The 15,287-nt window shown below is 37.1% G+C and overlaps 1 protein-coding gene across 2 annotated transcripts in view; it reads right to left on the reverse strand.

Moving 5' to 3' along the window:
• Nucleotides 1–15,287, reverse strand: part of Grm7 (glutamate metabotropic receptor 7) — an 891,604-nt gene that overhangs the window by 57,368 nt on the left and 818,949 nt on the right. The window contains exons 9-10 of one of the 2 annotated variants that reach the window (XM_021164768.3): nt 6,797–7,043; nt 1,104–1,195 (exon numbers count right to left, since the gene is read on the reverse strand). In XM_021164768.3, the coding sequence (XP_021020427.1) occupies nt 1,125–1,195; nt 6,797–7,043 (318 nt within the window). In that variant the 3' untranslated portion in view covers nt 1,104–1,124. The remainder of the gene's footprint in view (nt 1–1,103; nt 1,196–6,796; nt 7,044–15,287) is intronic. The other variant, XM_021164769.3, reaches the window with a different exon arrangement.

Genomic DNA, 15,287 nt, shown 5'->3' on the forward strand with positions numbered 1-15,287 from the left:
GTAGTTGTAAGCCTTCCAATCAATCTAAATGCTGGGATTTGAACTCAAGTCTTGTATAAGAGCACTGCAAATTCTTAGCTGTGGAGGCATTTCTCCTACCTTTTCACATCCCTCTCCATGGACTCCACTCTATTTTTCCTACCATGTAGAAGATCCTGAATCCATTTAGCAAAACTGCTTGAAAGGAGAGTTGTTTTTTTACTGTGATTCCATTTGCTTAGCTGATATTCAGAAACGATAAAGCTAGTAGCACCACTAAGAATAGTCTTTTCAAGCATGTGTTGACTAATGGGGTAACAAAGTAATATATGAGCATGAATCATCAATCAATTGATGCTTTTGAGAAAGTTCATTCATAAGACCATTTGATACAGTCGCATAATCCATTGTTTTCAATACCATGATATTGATTGGCAAACCCTCTGGCTAATTTTGGAACTTTATTTAGACCTTTGTCATCTTTCTTTGACCCCTTCTCTAGCTTCAGAGAGCACTAAAGTTCGTTTGATTTCTCGAACAACTATGACTGACAAATAATTAATCCCAGCCATAAAACTTTCCTGTAGTTATTTGTTAAAAAAAAAAGAATGAATGAATGAAAGGAGAAGAAAAGAAAAAGAAAGAGAAAGAAGGCAATTAGTCTCACAATGTTAGAACTAGTCACTCCTTTTTTTGAACATTTATACAAATGTATACATTTAATTTGATGTACAAAATAATGGTAACTGAAGTAGAGATTTCTCCTTGACTTGTAAAGCATGCCCCCTGTTTCCCTGTCAATGGTCCACACTGTCAGAATATAAAACCACACCTTTTAACATAATTTTAACATCAATTATTTTAAGGTAGACTCTGATTCAGAATAAACAGCATACATCCTCTAAAGTGACTGGCCAGTGGCCACACCCATAACCATGTTCTCCAGCAAAGATACTAGGCAGGTAACTGCATCTGTCACTGAGCTCATCAAAAAGATCATTTTTCAAAACATTGTTTATACGCATAGAATTTCCTATTGTCATGCATGGTGTTCAGGAAAACATTTCTATTCTTAGTGTAGACAATAACAGCACAAACAAATGAAAAGGAGATTGTTTTCTTACCTTTTGGAAAGCAGTCAAAAGCTATACTGTTGGTGGGATAGTGTACCAAGTTACGGACTTTTGTACACTCTTTCTTACTGGTGGTATACAGTCTATAGGAAAAGTAAATATATAGGAATATATAAAATAAATGTTCAGACAATATTCCTCTTTATTATCATCAGCTTTGGTTGCTGTTGTTGAAGAAGAGGCTGCAATAGAGACTCACAGACATTATGTCCACTATTTCAGTGGAAACAATAGGCTGGTGTAGTCCAGTTCACCACAATTCAGGTACCTCTGAACATGGGACTTCTGGTGCCATGAGAGAAATGAAGGTAGCTGGGTTATACTTGTGGAGCTGAGGGAAGCAGCCAACAAATAACTCATCTATCTTACTCTCTCCTTTCTGTTGCCATTCCTTTTACCTTAACCTAGTTCATTCTTGATGACCAGCTTTGCCTGGTTAGTCCAGAAGGATGAGTACAGAGAGCGCCATGTTGAGGATGTTAGAGATCCAAACAGATGAAGAAGCAGAACAATACAAGGAACATTAACAAATCAGCATAGCACAGGAATGTGTTCCAGACTCTCTAGGCATTATTTCTGGTGGACAATTTGTCACTGCCATCCATTTTCCAGCAGCCTACAGTTTCTTTTGTTAATGAAATACTTCCTTCTATTGACACTTTTATTTTATGTAATTTCATTCTTTGAGACTAGCACATGATTTTTCTTGTGTTCCTTATAGTCAATGCCAAATAGCAATAAAAATTTGAAGAAAGAAAAGCAACATCAAAATACATTTAGCTTGAAATTATTGTATTTTATATTTTATATCTGAGCTACACATTGTTGTTATTCTAATATTGTCTTCCTCAGAGGCTATATTCATGAGTGATATCCCATCAGTTGTATATCACATATCTAGCTTCGCACCTTCAGGGTCATTTATCAGCAATAAACTTTCATTTATCTACTGAGTGGGGTGAACATGCTGTCCACATGCCTACCATGACTAGCTTCTATTGAACTTCCAGCATATACTGTGGAATCATGCAAGTATTTTCACTATTTCTCAGCCCAGGGGACAACAACGTAGAAAATGGATGTTATCTTAGAACCAGGGTACAACCTCTCATCATTACGCAATGTAATCATTGCCCAAGGGAAGCATAAGAGAAGAGGATAATTCACGTAGAACCTGATGAGTGTGATTATTTCAGATGAGGAATACACAAGATTTTATTCACACATGGCAATTAAGTCATGTGGCCCACCTATTAATATCATCCTTTCACCCTGAAAAGGACCATAATAATAGTTATAGTCCACAGCCCTAGCGTGACTTCCAGTTCATTAGGCATCTTCCAGTTTTCCATGTATATGCACAGGTTCACATTTGGAAGTACAGGAAGAGAGGCCAGATTCAGGAGGAAGGTGAGAGGACCAGAATTTGAAGAAATTCTGAGGAACAGCATCTTGGATATAGCTACAGTATACAGATGACTTTGGTCTTTCTGAATCCCTGTGACAGAAATTACTTAATGTATAAGTAAAAATCTTGGATCTTCATCCTAATGTATCCTGATCATGTTTTCAATCCAAACATAGACATTAGCAAAAACTGACCTGAGAATTGGATATGGAATATATGCACTGTGTAAAGATAACATTAACTTTTTGACAAGGTCGACCCTTTATACCAACAAAAGGATGTTTTTATTTCAAGCAATCAGAATTTTTTCTGAAGGAGCAACTTGAGAGGAAAATTTCAATCCTTAACCAGTAATGAAGTGAAGAGGGCCGTTTTAATGTCTGCACATTGTAAGCCAAGAAGCAAGCTCATTTTCATGTTGATGTGTACAGTGTGGAGGTAGATGAGTGGAAGCGGTCATGCACCAGATGGCAAGCTGCAGAGATGGAGCAGAGCTGTTCAAGATGAAAACACCATGGACTGAGAAAGATTCACACTAAGTGTTCCAAGCAAAGATGAATTGAAGAGCATTTCTGGTCTATTAATTACTTTGGAGTACATTCTAGGAACTGGCCTGTCTTCTCAGATATCTTCCACCACCTTAAAAAAGTAATTTCCCCATTGTAGAGATGTATATTTTCAGTGTCTCCATTGCCAAAATTTATATTGTGGAGATGATTTGAGCCATTCTTGGTTTTCAACATAACATCATATTATGACATTTCATAGCAACAGATCATTCTTGTTTATATTCATTAAATTAAATTTTCACTACTAATCTTAATGCAAATATATATATATATATATATACATATATATATATATATGCATGCATATATATGCATATTTGTGACTTTCAGGCCACTGGTTCAAATGCAGTTGCCATCTATGATAGCACGTTTTCTACATTAGAAGTTTGTTTGGGGAACATTTCAAATGATATATTTTTTATCTCAAATTATTTCATTCCTTTAAGCTGTGTTTGTTCCAGATAAGTACCAATGCTAATATATCAGAAACTGGTCTCATGACTGAGGCTGGGCATACTAGGATTAAGCATTTGCCTTTAATATGCCCAAATTTCCACACCTGTGGTGTCCAGTGAAATCCTTCTAGCTGTGGCTGGTTATTTACTTAAAACAAAGTCAAATAGAAACTAGATCTCTTCTCTCCTTTGGAGAGCTGTACTTTTGTACAGCTTTTCCCAACTTGCGAGAAACCAGTGTTTGTGCTGACTGTAGTAGACAACAGAGATTCAGAACACACAGCTGCCTGCTGACAGTGCTGTCAGATGGCTTGAGAGGGATGGGTTCTCTCAATGCTCTGCAAAAGCTGGGTCATCAGAAACCCCAATGTCTGGAGGTACATGAATATTCTCCTATGGTTCCACCAATCTCCAGTCATCTTTTGTTGTGTTAAAAGGCAGTGGATATACAGCAGTAGGAATTCTAGAAAAATTTCAAACATCTTTTAGATTGGTTGAGAGTCAGACTGTCTTTAATTGTATTATTATTCTCTTGATTTTTCTTTTTCTTTTCATTTCTCTTTATTTTTCCTTGTAGTGTATGTTATGTTTTTTTTATAGATACTAGAACAACCATACCATCAACAACTTTTTAAAAAGACAGATGTCCAGTGATTTATTACAATGATTCCATTTGATACTAGATTATTTGAATTTTGAGTTAGTATGACAAGGCCTCTAACTGGCAGCCTTCTCTAAATATTGGGTTATTGCTGTCTGCTTGCAATATAATAAGCAACCACATATTTCATAGTACAGCATGTTTCAGCAAAGGCAGCTCTCCTCAAAACATCACCACCACCATCACCACCACCATCATCACATCATCATCATCATCATCATCATCATCAGCAGCAGCAGCAGCAGCAGCAGCAATATTACCAAGTAACAGAGCCAAAAATGTAATTTATGCATTAGGGAAATGTCCTGCTAGACATATTTCAGGATATACAGTAGCAAAGTGAAACAATCATGGACTTAGAAATTAGACCTGGTTTAACTCAGCCTTGGATGCTAAGTAGGTACATGACTTTGACATGTCACAGAAATTCCCTGCAGTAAGGCTTCATCAGTAAATTGAGAATAAGAGCATCTTCTCTGTTGAGTTGCAGGATCTTCCATATAAACTTCTGCGTAATACTTATTTTAAAAGTAGGTGATGCAGTGTTAGTATTAATGTTAGTGTTTGCATTTTAGAAATTACTCAAAAACTCAACAAGGTCTCAAGACTCAACTCAACTCATCAATGTTCATTGATATGAACATTAAAAGTTAGCTACAGTAAAAGCTTATTAATTGTTAGGCACTTTGGGTTAGTTGTCTGAATTTTTGAGTCCATATTTGTTCATCTAAAAAAAATACAAATAGAGAGTTCTGCTTACTGTTTTGACCAAAATCTTGTTAAAATTGTATTCTTGTATACATATGGATACAGATATATGATTTAAAAGTGTTGTTGGAGTAAGAATGGATAAAGTTTCCAGAAAATTGGAATTTGACAAAAGTCTATTGTAAACAGCTACCGAGATTGAGCTATACAAGGAAAGTTAACAATATGAATGCAGTTTTAACTATAGGTATAATATGGTCATGGAAATGTTACTTTTGGGGGTTCACTTTCATCTACCTCTTGGCATCTAGTCTGCCTTCAGCTGCACCATTACGTTTACCCAACCACTTCAAAATGGACTTAGAAGAATTCTTTGTCTCTTCAGGAATAGGAGTCATTTGCATTTAGCAGATGTCCAATTTGCTAGATAAATATTTTATAACACATCTATGGTATAGGCAGTATTACTTATGAAGTATACCTAGAGATACTGAGCCTTAGAAAAGCTTCATAGCTCTCAGAGTCGCATGGTGCTAAGTGGAGAGGCTTGGATTTGGAGTCAGATATGTCAAACCTACTTGTTCCATCACTGTAATGATCACAGAGCTTCATGTGCTCTTCCAGCTCACATTAACCAGTTGTTCTAGAGATGTGGCAGAGCTTCCAACTTTATTCTACTTCTTTTTCTTTGAAACAATCCTTTTCCTCCTCCCATCACACCATATAATCTCCTCTGTTGACATTCCAAGTGGAAACCACACTTACTTTGAAAGTCTTTCCTAATATTCCTATACGCATTCATAAATGAGGATGTGCCAAGATCATGGATACTTGTATAGTATTCATTAAAACTAAGCCCTTCAGCCTATTGTACTTCTCTGTTTGTTTGCAAATATGTCTATAGTGAGAATAGTTCATAATTTAAAAAACTGTGTTTTCTATGACTTGGTTGAAAATATGAAATCTGTTCTATGTTAAAAACAGAAATTACCACCATGAATGACTGTATCTTTTACTACATAAAGATCTGGCCAAAATATCCCTGAAATGCAAATCCCAGTACTGGTAATTCTCATCTAAAAATCTACACTCACTATCACATTGGTAGTAAAATAATAATCGAGAATTTTATGCAGCTACTATCTAAGTTAATGTAGTGTTATGTATGTGATGTCCTATGTGCATTTGATTTTACATCTTTTGCAGGCAACACTAGAGTTTACCTGGGTGCTATGAATTGAGTCTAACAATTCTGAATCATAGCTGCAAGTTTTTGTCCTTCACAAAATGTCTCTCTTCATCAGTGGCTTAGGTGATACTTTACCCAAGTGTGTGCTGCTTTAGCATGGCAGTCTTCAGGCCAATGTACTTAATGAAAGTTTAACAGTTTTATCCAAAACTTTATGCTTCTATTTCTAAAAGGCTTGCTTTGGAAATAATTTTATCAATATTCACGTCTCAGTGGAAGGAAGGAATACATATAAAGTTCTCCAAAAAAATTAATGTTACTTCTAATGTTCTATTTCAGTAGGTATGTCTTTCTCTAATAGGAAGTTGTTTTCCCAGCAGGAAGCAGTCCTCCTAAGAGGGCATCATTTCCCTAGTGGGTAAAGCCTGATAATGAAGCCCTGATAGACATGTCTATTCTCACTGGATATTCCTGGAGCAAAGGACAAAGAGACAGGAGAAGGAGGAGGCAGAACTCTGAAAAACTTTCTATCAAGAAAATGGTAGCAGATTCATCAAAGTCAAAAGAGTAAAAGTTACCATTCATCAGCACAAACCATCTACAAGGCAAGCTTACTCCACAGAACAGCAACACACATCCCACTTTCTACAGTTTTTTTGATGCAGGATAGAAAAATAAGAGGAGAGTTACTTACTGTTTGGGTCTACATTTTCACAAAGTTCTGTCTTTGCCTCACCGTTGGGCCTGTCACTGGGTTTGTGTGACAGCCTTGATGACATGGTGGCTGCTGTGACTACGGCCTTGAAGCTTCGCTTCCGTTTCTGGACATTGAGTTCAGGGTGGAAAATGATGATGTACACTTTCGGCATGTATAGCATCCCCAGCGCCACTGATGCACTTAGGTTCATGGAGATTGTAAGCGTGGTGGTTTGTATGTAGAGCTAGGAGACACAACATACAAGGCACTATTACAAATACAATGACCACAGATAGGGTGTGAATACTTAAAGCTGTGTCACAGATAATATGGCTAGGAGAAAAATAGTCATGCCAAGGATTTTCTGCTAAAAAGGGAAACAACTTGGCTGTGTATCTATTTCAGAGCTTAAGTTTATGTTAGTTAACTTTGGGCAAGTCCTTATGCATAGAGCTCTTATCTTACAGAATAGTGTTCAGTGTAGACTTTTAATCAGACTTAAATTACTTTTAGTGACAATGATAGATAGAATAACACAAATTACAGATAACACAAGACTATTGAAATCTTGTGTAAAAGTTGCCTGTTATTTTAAACCTCAAAACGAAAAGTTTAATGTATGATTGATATGCACAGATTCTGAGACCTTTATTTTAAAATTATTTCTGTCTTTAAATCATGCTTTTGTATTGCTTTTGTAACACAGCGTACCTTTGCCAAACCGACAGAGTAGTGATTCAATTTCCCTAAAAAGTAAGACTTTTTGACTTACATATGTTTATAAAACATAAAAGTCAAGACAGCAGCATCTAGCTATGGCTTTTCTACTCTTCTCATGTTGATAAACTGATAATTGGATTCTAATACCTTATTCTGCCCTCGTGCTATTTATACTTTGGGTGGTACCTACACCCCATTATCATAGATTTGTGCATTCTGGGGCAGTCAACTAGATAAGGCATTGGTTTACTGTCTAATGTTTGGAGTCATTGTCTTAGTGAAAGGGTAAGTGTCAAAGGGTATATGAAGTCACGTAGTCTGGAAGAGTAGAGCCACGACCAACTTTCTGTGGTCCAGAACTTCTATGACTATGATATACCTTCCTGTCACCTAGAGCTCTTTAGAAATGGATATATTTGACTTATACATGGGTTCTAACGGCTAGATTAGATGAGGAAACTAGTGAGCTTTGTCTTTTGCATCAGTTCAACCCCTAGATCCTTGGCAATGAATTGGATCATGATTGTCCACAACCCCTACTTTCATGTTAGATTTCATTGGGCATCTACATGGTTCTATATGAGCTGTCTTTGACATTTTTTTTTCAGATGAATTTCATTCTCTTGCTCAACTCTTGCACGAGTTTGAATTTCCTAAATATTCACCCTTGTGGAATGTCTTTCAGATATCACATAGACCATGTTCATTCAACTATGGAATTTTTGTACAAGTTCTTTGCATTTAAATTTGTTTGCTTCTACCTAGGCTGTTTCTCCTTTGCCTCTTCAGATGTTCTTCCCAGAATGTTCTCACCTATTGCAGTTTTACTTCTCCAAAGACAGTTTCCTGGATAGAATCAGTCTCTGCTTAAAATTATATTCTTACTTCTTTGAATTTAATCTGTCTCCATCTCTTATTATACGTTCCATGATGTTGGACCCTGTCTAGAGGCATCATTCTCTACCTAATAGGAAAGTATAAGATACTACATAAATATATAGCAGATAGAGTCATTTGCTTGACACCTCTTTTCCCTATTATATGTCATGGTTCACAGTCATTCCATATATATTTCCTTTAGATCTAACCAACATTTGGATATTTTTGATTAAAAAAAATCATGAGACATTTGCATCTCGCTCAAGGTTCTGGGTTCCATCTCTAGTCCTGAAAAAATGTTACATAAACAGTAAGGAGTCATATCTATGAGAATGTTCAGGCTATTCCTGTTCCACATATGCAGATCTAAAAAGATCAATCCCATGAAATTTCAATAAACAAACCAAGTTGTGGACACCCTAGCATAAGGATTTGCTAGCATTTCATCTTGATGTTATATAGTGTTTGCTTTTAGCAACATAATTTGCAACACTTTTAACTTCATGTTGGTCTTTAGTTCACATGATGCTTATCATATAATGCACTACTCTTTTTACTTTTGGATAGTTTATACCAGTTTCTTATAACTACCTAATTAACTTAGCCAAAGTAATAAGTTAGAAACTACGGTTAGTCCCATTCATTAGGGAGTGAGTACCCATGTACACATAGCTGAAGTTCCTTGCCAGGAATGGTCCTCCCTTCAGTTTAATCCAGCCTTAGCTATCTGATCTTCTGCCTAGTAAAGAAAAGATTGCCCTTCACATTATCCAAATTGTGTTCACCATTTGGGAAGAACACAGATAGCCTTAGAATATGCACCTTAATATATGTAGCATCAATCTAAATACATTTTGAAAATCCTACTTTGGCAACTGTTGTTATATGGGTTCTCTCCATCTTTCAGTTTTTCAACTCTAAAATAAAGATAATAGCAGCTCCTACCTCATAAGGTGGGGATCAAACTAGTAAATGAGGAAAGAAGATCTCTCAGGACCCCAGGAATCAATGAGCCAGTAGAGTCTCTGCTTCTAGACATACCATCTGCCACGTTAGCTTCTCATGGAAGGGGTTTTGGAATAATGTGGGGTTTTTTTGTAGACACTTTCATATACTTTATACTTATGGATGTATGTGTGCCATTTAGGATATTGTATCTTTAAGAATCCATGGTATTCCTGCCTAAGCAGACAGAAATATAGCTGGGAGCATGTGTGATTATAATGCACAGGTTTAGAGATAGCTCAATGCCAGGCAAAGTTCATCTGGATATACTTCATATTTCTTCTTTCCTAGTTCTAATAGCTACAGAAAAATGTGGAGGCATGTCATGAAATGTCTTCACTACTCCAGAAATTAGCATAGCACTATTAGTTGACTTCTTGTCTTTGAAATGTTAAGAATTTAGAAAGCTTTCAGTGTTCAGTCTGTCTTTAATAGAAGCTCAGTATCTCCCACTGATCACATGGAAATGCCATTTTAATCAATGCTTTGTGTTTCTCCAGCAAGGGAAAGATTGTCATAGAATTGATATGCTGTTTTTATACACAAAATACTCCCTATACTCATGAACTTTTGAGGACCCTGGGGAGGAATGTGACCTAACATTTATTCAATAGGACACTAAGGACAGTTCAAATAAAAGATTCCACCCAAGTCTACCTTTGTAAGTCAGGCAATTTCTTGGAGTACCTGTAGGAACATTGTTGAAAAGCCCATTCTAGCATGAGTGATGGCTTACATATCCTGTCCAGCTTCCTGTACTCTTTGCAGCTCCACCTAAGGGAACATCTCTTTCCCCAACAATTGTTTGCTCCTTATGTAATCTTGGGAATGGCTCTTTATGGATCTCCTAACTATCCAAGTCTCCTGGGCGTCTTCAGAACCTTTAGCTTCTTGAGTGCTACAGCTTCCTTCCCACTGCCAGCAGGGAATGCTGCAATTTGGAAGAAACAGCTCGACAACATGATAAAGTTGCCAGCTGCTTTGTCAAAGTTTATCTGAAGACAAGCTTGGGATGTTTTGAAGCAAGCTGTGAATAGCTGCAAGGCTAGTAGACTTGCAGCTCTGGGAATTATGACAGTCTTAATATGCTTCCAAAATATAAAGAAAGTTGAGGAAATACAGGGCATAGCCGAGGAAGAAAGATCAGAGCCATTGAGAAAACACAAAATTCAGATTTGGTGATTTATCAAAATGGTATCATTATCCCTGCTATTGTCTTCATTGACAATTGCAAAATAAACAGCAATATATTTATACATGTAAGTCTTCATTAATAGTACTTTATTAGAAAAAGGGTTTGAAGCAATTTATTGGTGTCAAGCTACTGACATAGGAGACACATGAAAACTGTATGCCAGAAATTCACAGTTGTATATATATATATGTGTGTGTGTGTGTGTGTGTGTGTATGTATATATGTATATGTATGTGTATATATGTATATGTATATATATATATATATACATATACACACACTGTAAGTGAAGGATATTTTGCAATACCATGTCAAGAATACCATTTCACTGAGGAACTGCTGTGTGACTGCTCTGGCCCAGGTGCTGGGTTTCAAGCATGACAGACACATGCTCTGCCATCCGGAGCTGAATTATAATAGCAGAAACAAAGAAATCAGATTTTCTTTATGATGAGTTGACTGTAGTTAATAACCATGTATTCTGTACTTACAAATTGTTGATTGAAAATCCTCAGGTTTTTTTTTTTTACCACAAAAAAGATATGTGTGAGGTAATATAATTTAATTAGCATGATTTAGCCATTCTAAAATGCAGACCTGTCAAAACATGCTGTAGATAACAAACATGTGTAATTTTATTTGTCAATTAATCATAGCCTGTTTAAATAAATAAACATTCCATGACAAGATAATGTAGAGCTTTATTATAACCTTTTTCCCACTTTGTGTTGGTATCTGCTTACCGCTTCCTCTTGAAATAGCCTCTGCCTTTCTGCCCTGTACGTGAGGCCTTGCTTACTTCTGACCTGATGTTCAATGTTGTCCCTTCTACATACAACTTTCCCCATCTTCATAGTCAAGTGAATTGCCTTTGCTCATATACTGTTCTGGTTGTACTCGCCTGTTTATTTATAATGGTGCCATCAGTGTGCCCCAATGCTTGAAATTCAAGGCAGTTGAATATGTGAGTGCCTAGGCATTGTGATTTCATGCATATGACCAGCACAAGTCAAAAGAAATGCCAGTATGGATGAGGGAGATGGTTATGGAATTTTACTGTATCTGATTGTCAATAGATGACTGCTGAGAAAGAGACAGTTTTTGTCAGGGATGCAGCCATTGAGAGCCTGCCCATGCTCCAGAAGATGACTGTATAGCTATATCAATCCTACGTCGGCTCCAGGAGCTTAAAAAGTAACTCACAAAATAGGAAAGAAGTATTGTTTATGGGAAAAAGGGAGGAATTGGAGGGAAGAAAATGGGCATTACACATTATGCAAATTTGAGCAAAATATTCTATATAAATGTATGATTTTAATAAAATGAAAGAAAATTCCAGGTACTATAATGGTCAAAACATTTAAAGAAGAGGAGAAAAGAAAATGCAAATTTATCACAGAGTGAAGGGGACATTAGAAGCACTTTGACACATTAGAAGCATTACATCATTTTGCACATAAGAGTTTGTGTCACAGGAAACACTTGGGGGGCATGTTAGGCCCACCTAGATGAACCAAGCTGCAGATAAATCCATAAAAGTTGCACACATGTGACTGCTTCAGACATCTGCAGAAATTGTCTTCCACAGCCTCAATATCAATTATCAGTGCACCTCCTTGTGTTCTTTTCCATGAGAAAACTTTAGGTTCTTTGATTGTACTGTTTATACAATTATCAGTCATTTTCCTAAACTAAAATCAGTATCTATGTATTTATAAATAATTTTAATCTCCCCTCTGTGTGTGTGTGTGTGTGTGTGTGTGAGGAGAGAGATGGGGGGAGAGAGAGAAAAAGAGACAGAGAAGAGGAAAGGTGAGAGAGAGAGAAGAGAGAGGAGAGAGGCAGAGAGAGATGGGGAGAGGGGAGAGAAAAGTGGGAGAGAGGGAAGAGAGAGAGAGAGACTGATGATGTCAGTAGTTACTATACTCATCATACGATCTTTCCATTTATCTTATGGTTTGCAAGGCACATTATTGCCATTAATGGCGAATCTTTAAAAACAAATACCATTTTTAGGTAGGACTGACTAGATAAGACACAAAATGCCTATCACGGCATATGAACTCATTAAATTCTGGTTAATAGAAATCTTCTGAAGCAGAGATTTGGTGTGTCAAACTTCTTTAGCATCCATCATTGTTGTTGTCTTTCTTAGTCCATGTTTTCCATGATGAGTATATATTAGTTCTCTCATTACTCCTGTGAAGATTGGATTTGCTATGATATAAGAGTGTTGTTAAGCTCAAATGCTATTGCCATGGGAAGGATACTGAAGAGTGCCAAGCAGGTAATAAGCACTCAATAATAATGGCAGTGTCACAGTCTGATTTATTGGTTAATACAAGAAACAACCTGCTTCCTTTCCAGTTCTTTTTTTCCTTACATTCTTAATACATCTTGACATGACTGCATTTTATGTAGAATCCAATGAATAACAGCTTGTTTTGAGAGGATTGTATTAAATTGGCTTCTAGTTTGTTTTGGGAGTCTACTCAAATCCCTATTTCATCTGTCATTGACTGTTTTGCGAAGAAACAGTCAATTTTGCTTGTTCGCAGGTGTTGGCTGAGATGAGGGATGAAAGAGCTTGACTGGAGTCTTCAGGTGCCTGGAGCAGCTTCAAATGCTTCTCTCCAGCTAGAGCTTGTAGAATAGAAATGAAAATGTTCCTTGATTCTGTCCCCGTTGAAGAAGGAATGACATTACCTGGCAGATACTTGAAGAATTCATGGGACAAAACTGAAATGAATTCTTGGCAGTCAATATAGGTTTTCTCAATCTTTAACACTTGTACCAGTGATGGCCTAGTTAAAGTGGCCATCTAGTCCAAAACAAACAAACAAACAAACAATGCCACATAACAAGGGGACAAAGGTTCTTGAATGAAATGAGGGAAAGACTTTTTTATTTTTTTAAAGTGAGTAAGGGATTTCACCTTTTAGCATGTTTATTTAAAGGAAAGAAGTGTTTTGTTGTTAGAGTTGACTGTAGCTCTTGCTGTTCAGTTGTTAAGGGTGACTGTGGGCCAGCTGCTTCAGCTCTAGTAAGTCAGAAAGTAAAGACTTCTGTGGGCTCATGTGGGCTACTCGAGGTCTGATGGAAACCCTGTCTCCTGCTATCCTATGGAAGCTGATAAAGGAAATTACAAGAAAAGGGTTTGTTCACACAGTGGCTGACATGGGGTAGTTGCCTGGAAAATGTGAGTGGCACTTATGAGTCTCGTAACTGACAAATTCTCTTCGTATTCTTCCATGTAGATCTTTTTCCTTTAAATACTTGCTAACTCTCTACCTTGCTTGATGTATAGTTAAAGATACTGCAGGAAGTCTGGGATAGGCTCCCATTAGATTGATCCTAGATAAATCCTGGCTTCACATATGTTCTGCTTTTCCCATTTACTATCTCACTGCAGACATGATGCTTAGAACACATATAATTCCTTTACCTACTTGGCAGGTGCTCTAGGTAAGTGCAAGTCAGATGATGCTGAAGCGTGAGATCCATGGCTTTGCTTATGCTAGAATCACATATGTCCATATGCTTTTCTTTCATGACTGGAAGCATGATGTTAGCTCTTCTCCCAAAAAACAAAATCATAGCTGCATTTTGTCTAGTTGTCTGCATTGTAGGAAATGTTTCCTATTGCCCTTGCCAGACCATTCTTACCCACCAAGACTGACTCAATGTCAAATCCTCTAGGAAAGCTACTTCTGACTGTGCTGTACATGGACAAATCCAGCCTACATGCACATACATAGAAAGACATGCACACATGTGCACATTAATGCCCACACACCCTTATACAGTTATCTACAAACATGAACATATGCACATACATTCACACATGTTTGTGCATGAAGGCAAGAAATATGCATGCACTGATGTATGTGCACAGATGTACACATAATACACAAATGTGGATATATATATATAAGCTGGTAAGCACTCATGTGACACACTCACAGATAAATATACACAAGCAGAGAAACAAACACTTAGGCATACACCCAGATATGTACCCATGTACACAGAAATTCTCTCCCTTATCTTAGTCCTCTCAGTTTTGATTTTAAAACATATCCAACTTCTAATGTGAAACAGGAGTGTCATTCTTATATTTATCCAATACTGTCACTGTGTCCTGTGTTGTGCTACCACAAAGGTTATTTACCCCTCCTGCTGATTAGAGAGCACAAAAATGTTAGGACTCTGCCTGGCAGTGATTTAACACACAAAGCACAAAGCATTCCCCTCCCACCCACCATCAGCCTGGAGAGACACACTTCTGTCAGATTTCATCAACTCCCTTTCAATCTCCAGCCACATTCACCCAGACGGAACCTAACAGCCTTTTCTGAAGGAAGCTACACCCATCCCATTCTGCATTATGATGCAAAAACTCTGGGCAATATCTTGGGAGTGATACAAAGATGTTCTGTGTTACCATGCAAGTCAATCAGTGTGTTTTGAAAACATAAAACCTGAGCTTAAAGTCTTCTCTTTCTAAAGACATGGGAGCTGCTCCATTTTCATACGTGCAAAGCTACCCAAACTGAATGAGCTTCAAAGTCCTCCTGAGAGTTCTACGGTACATAAAACAAACTAGAATCAAATGTAACTACAGATGCCAGGAAAGGGGTTAAATAGCAAGTGCCCCTAGTATTCCTCATGCATATTCCATGTGCTTTA

Source organism: Mus caroli, unplaced genomic scaffold (genome assembly GCF_978045245.1).
Source record: "Mus caroli unplaced genomic scaffold, Mus_caroli_1 scaffold_7, whole genome shotgun sequence".
Lineage (NCBI taxonomy): Eukaryota > Metazoa > Chordata > Mammalia > Rodentia > Muridae > Mus > Mus caroli.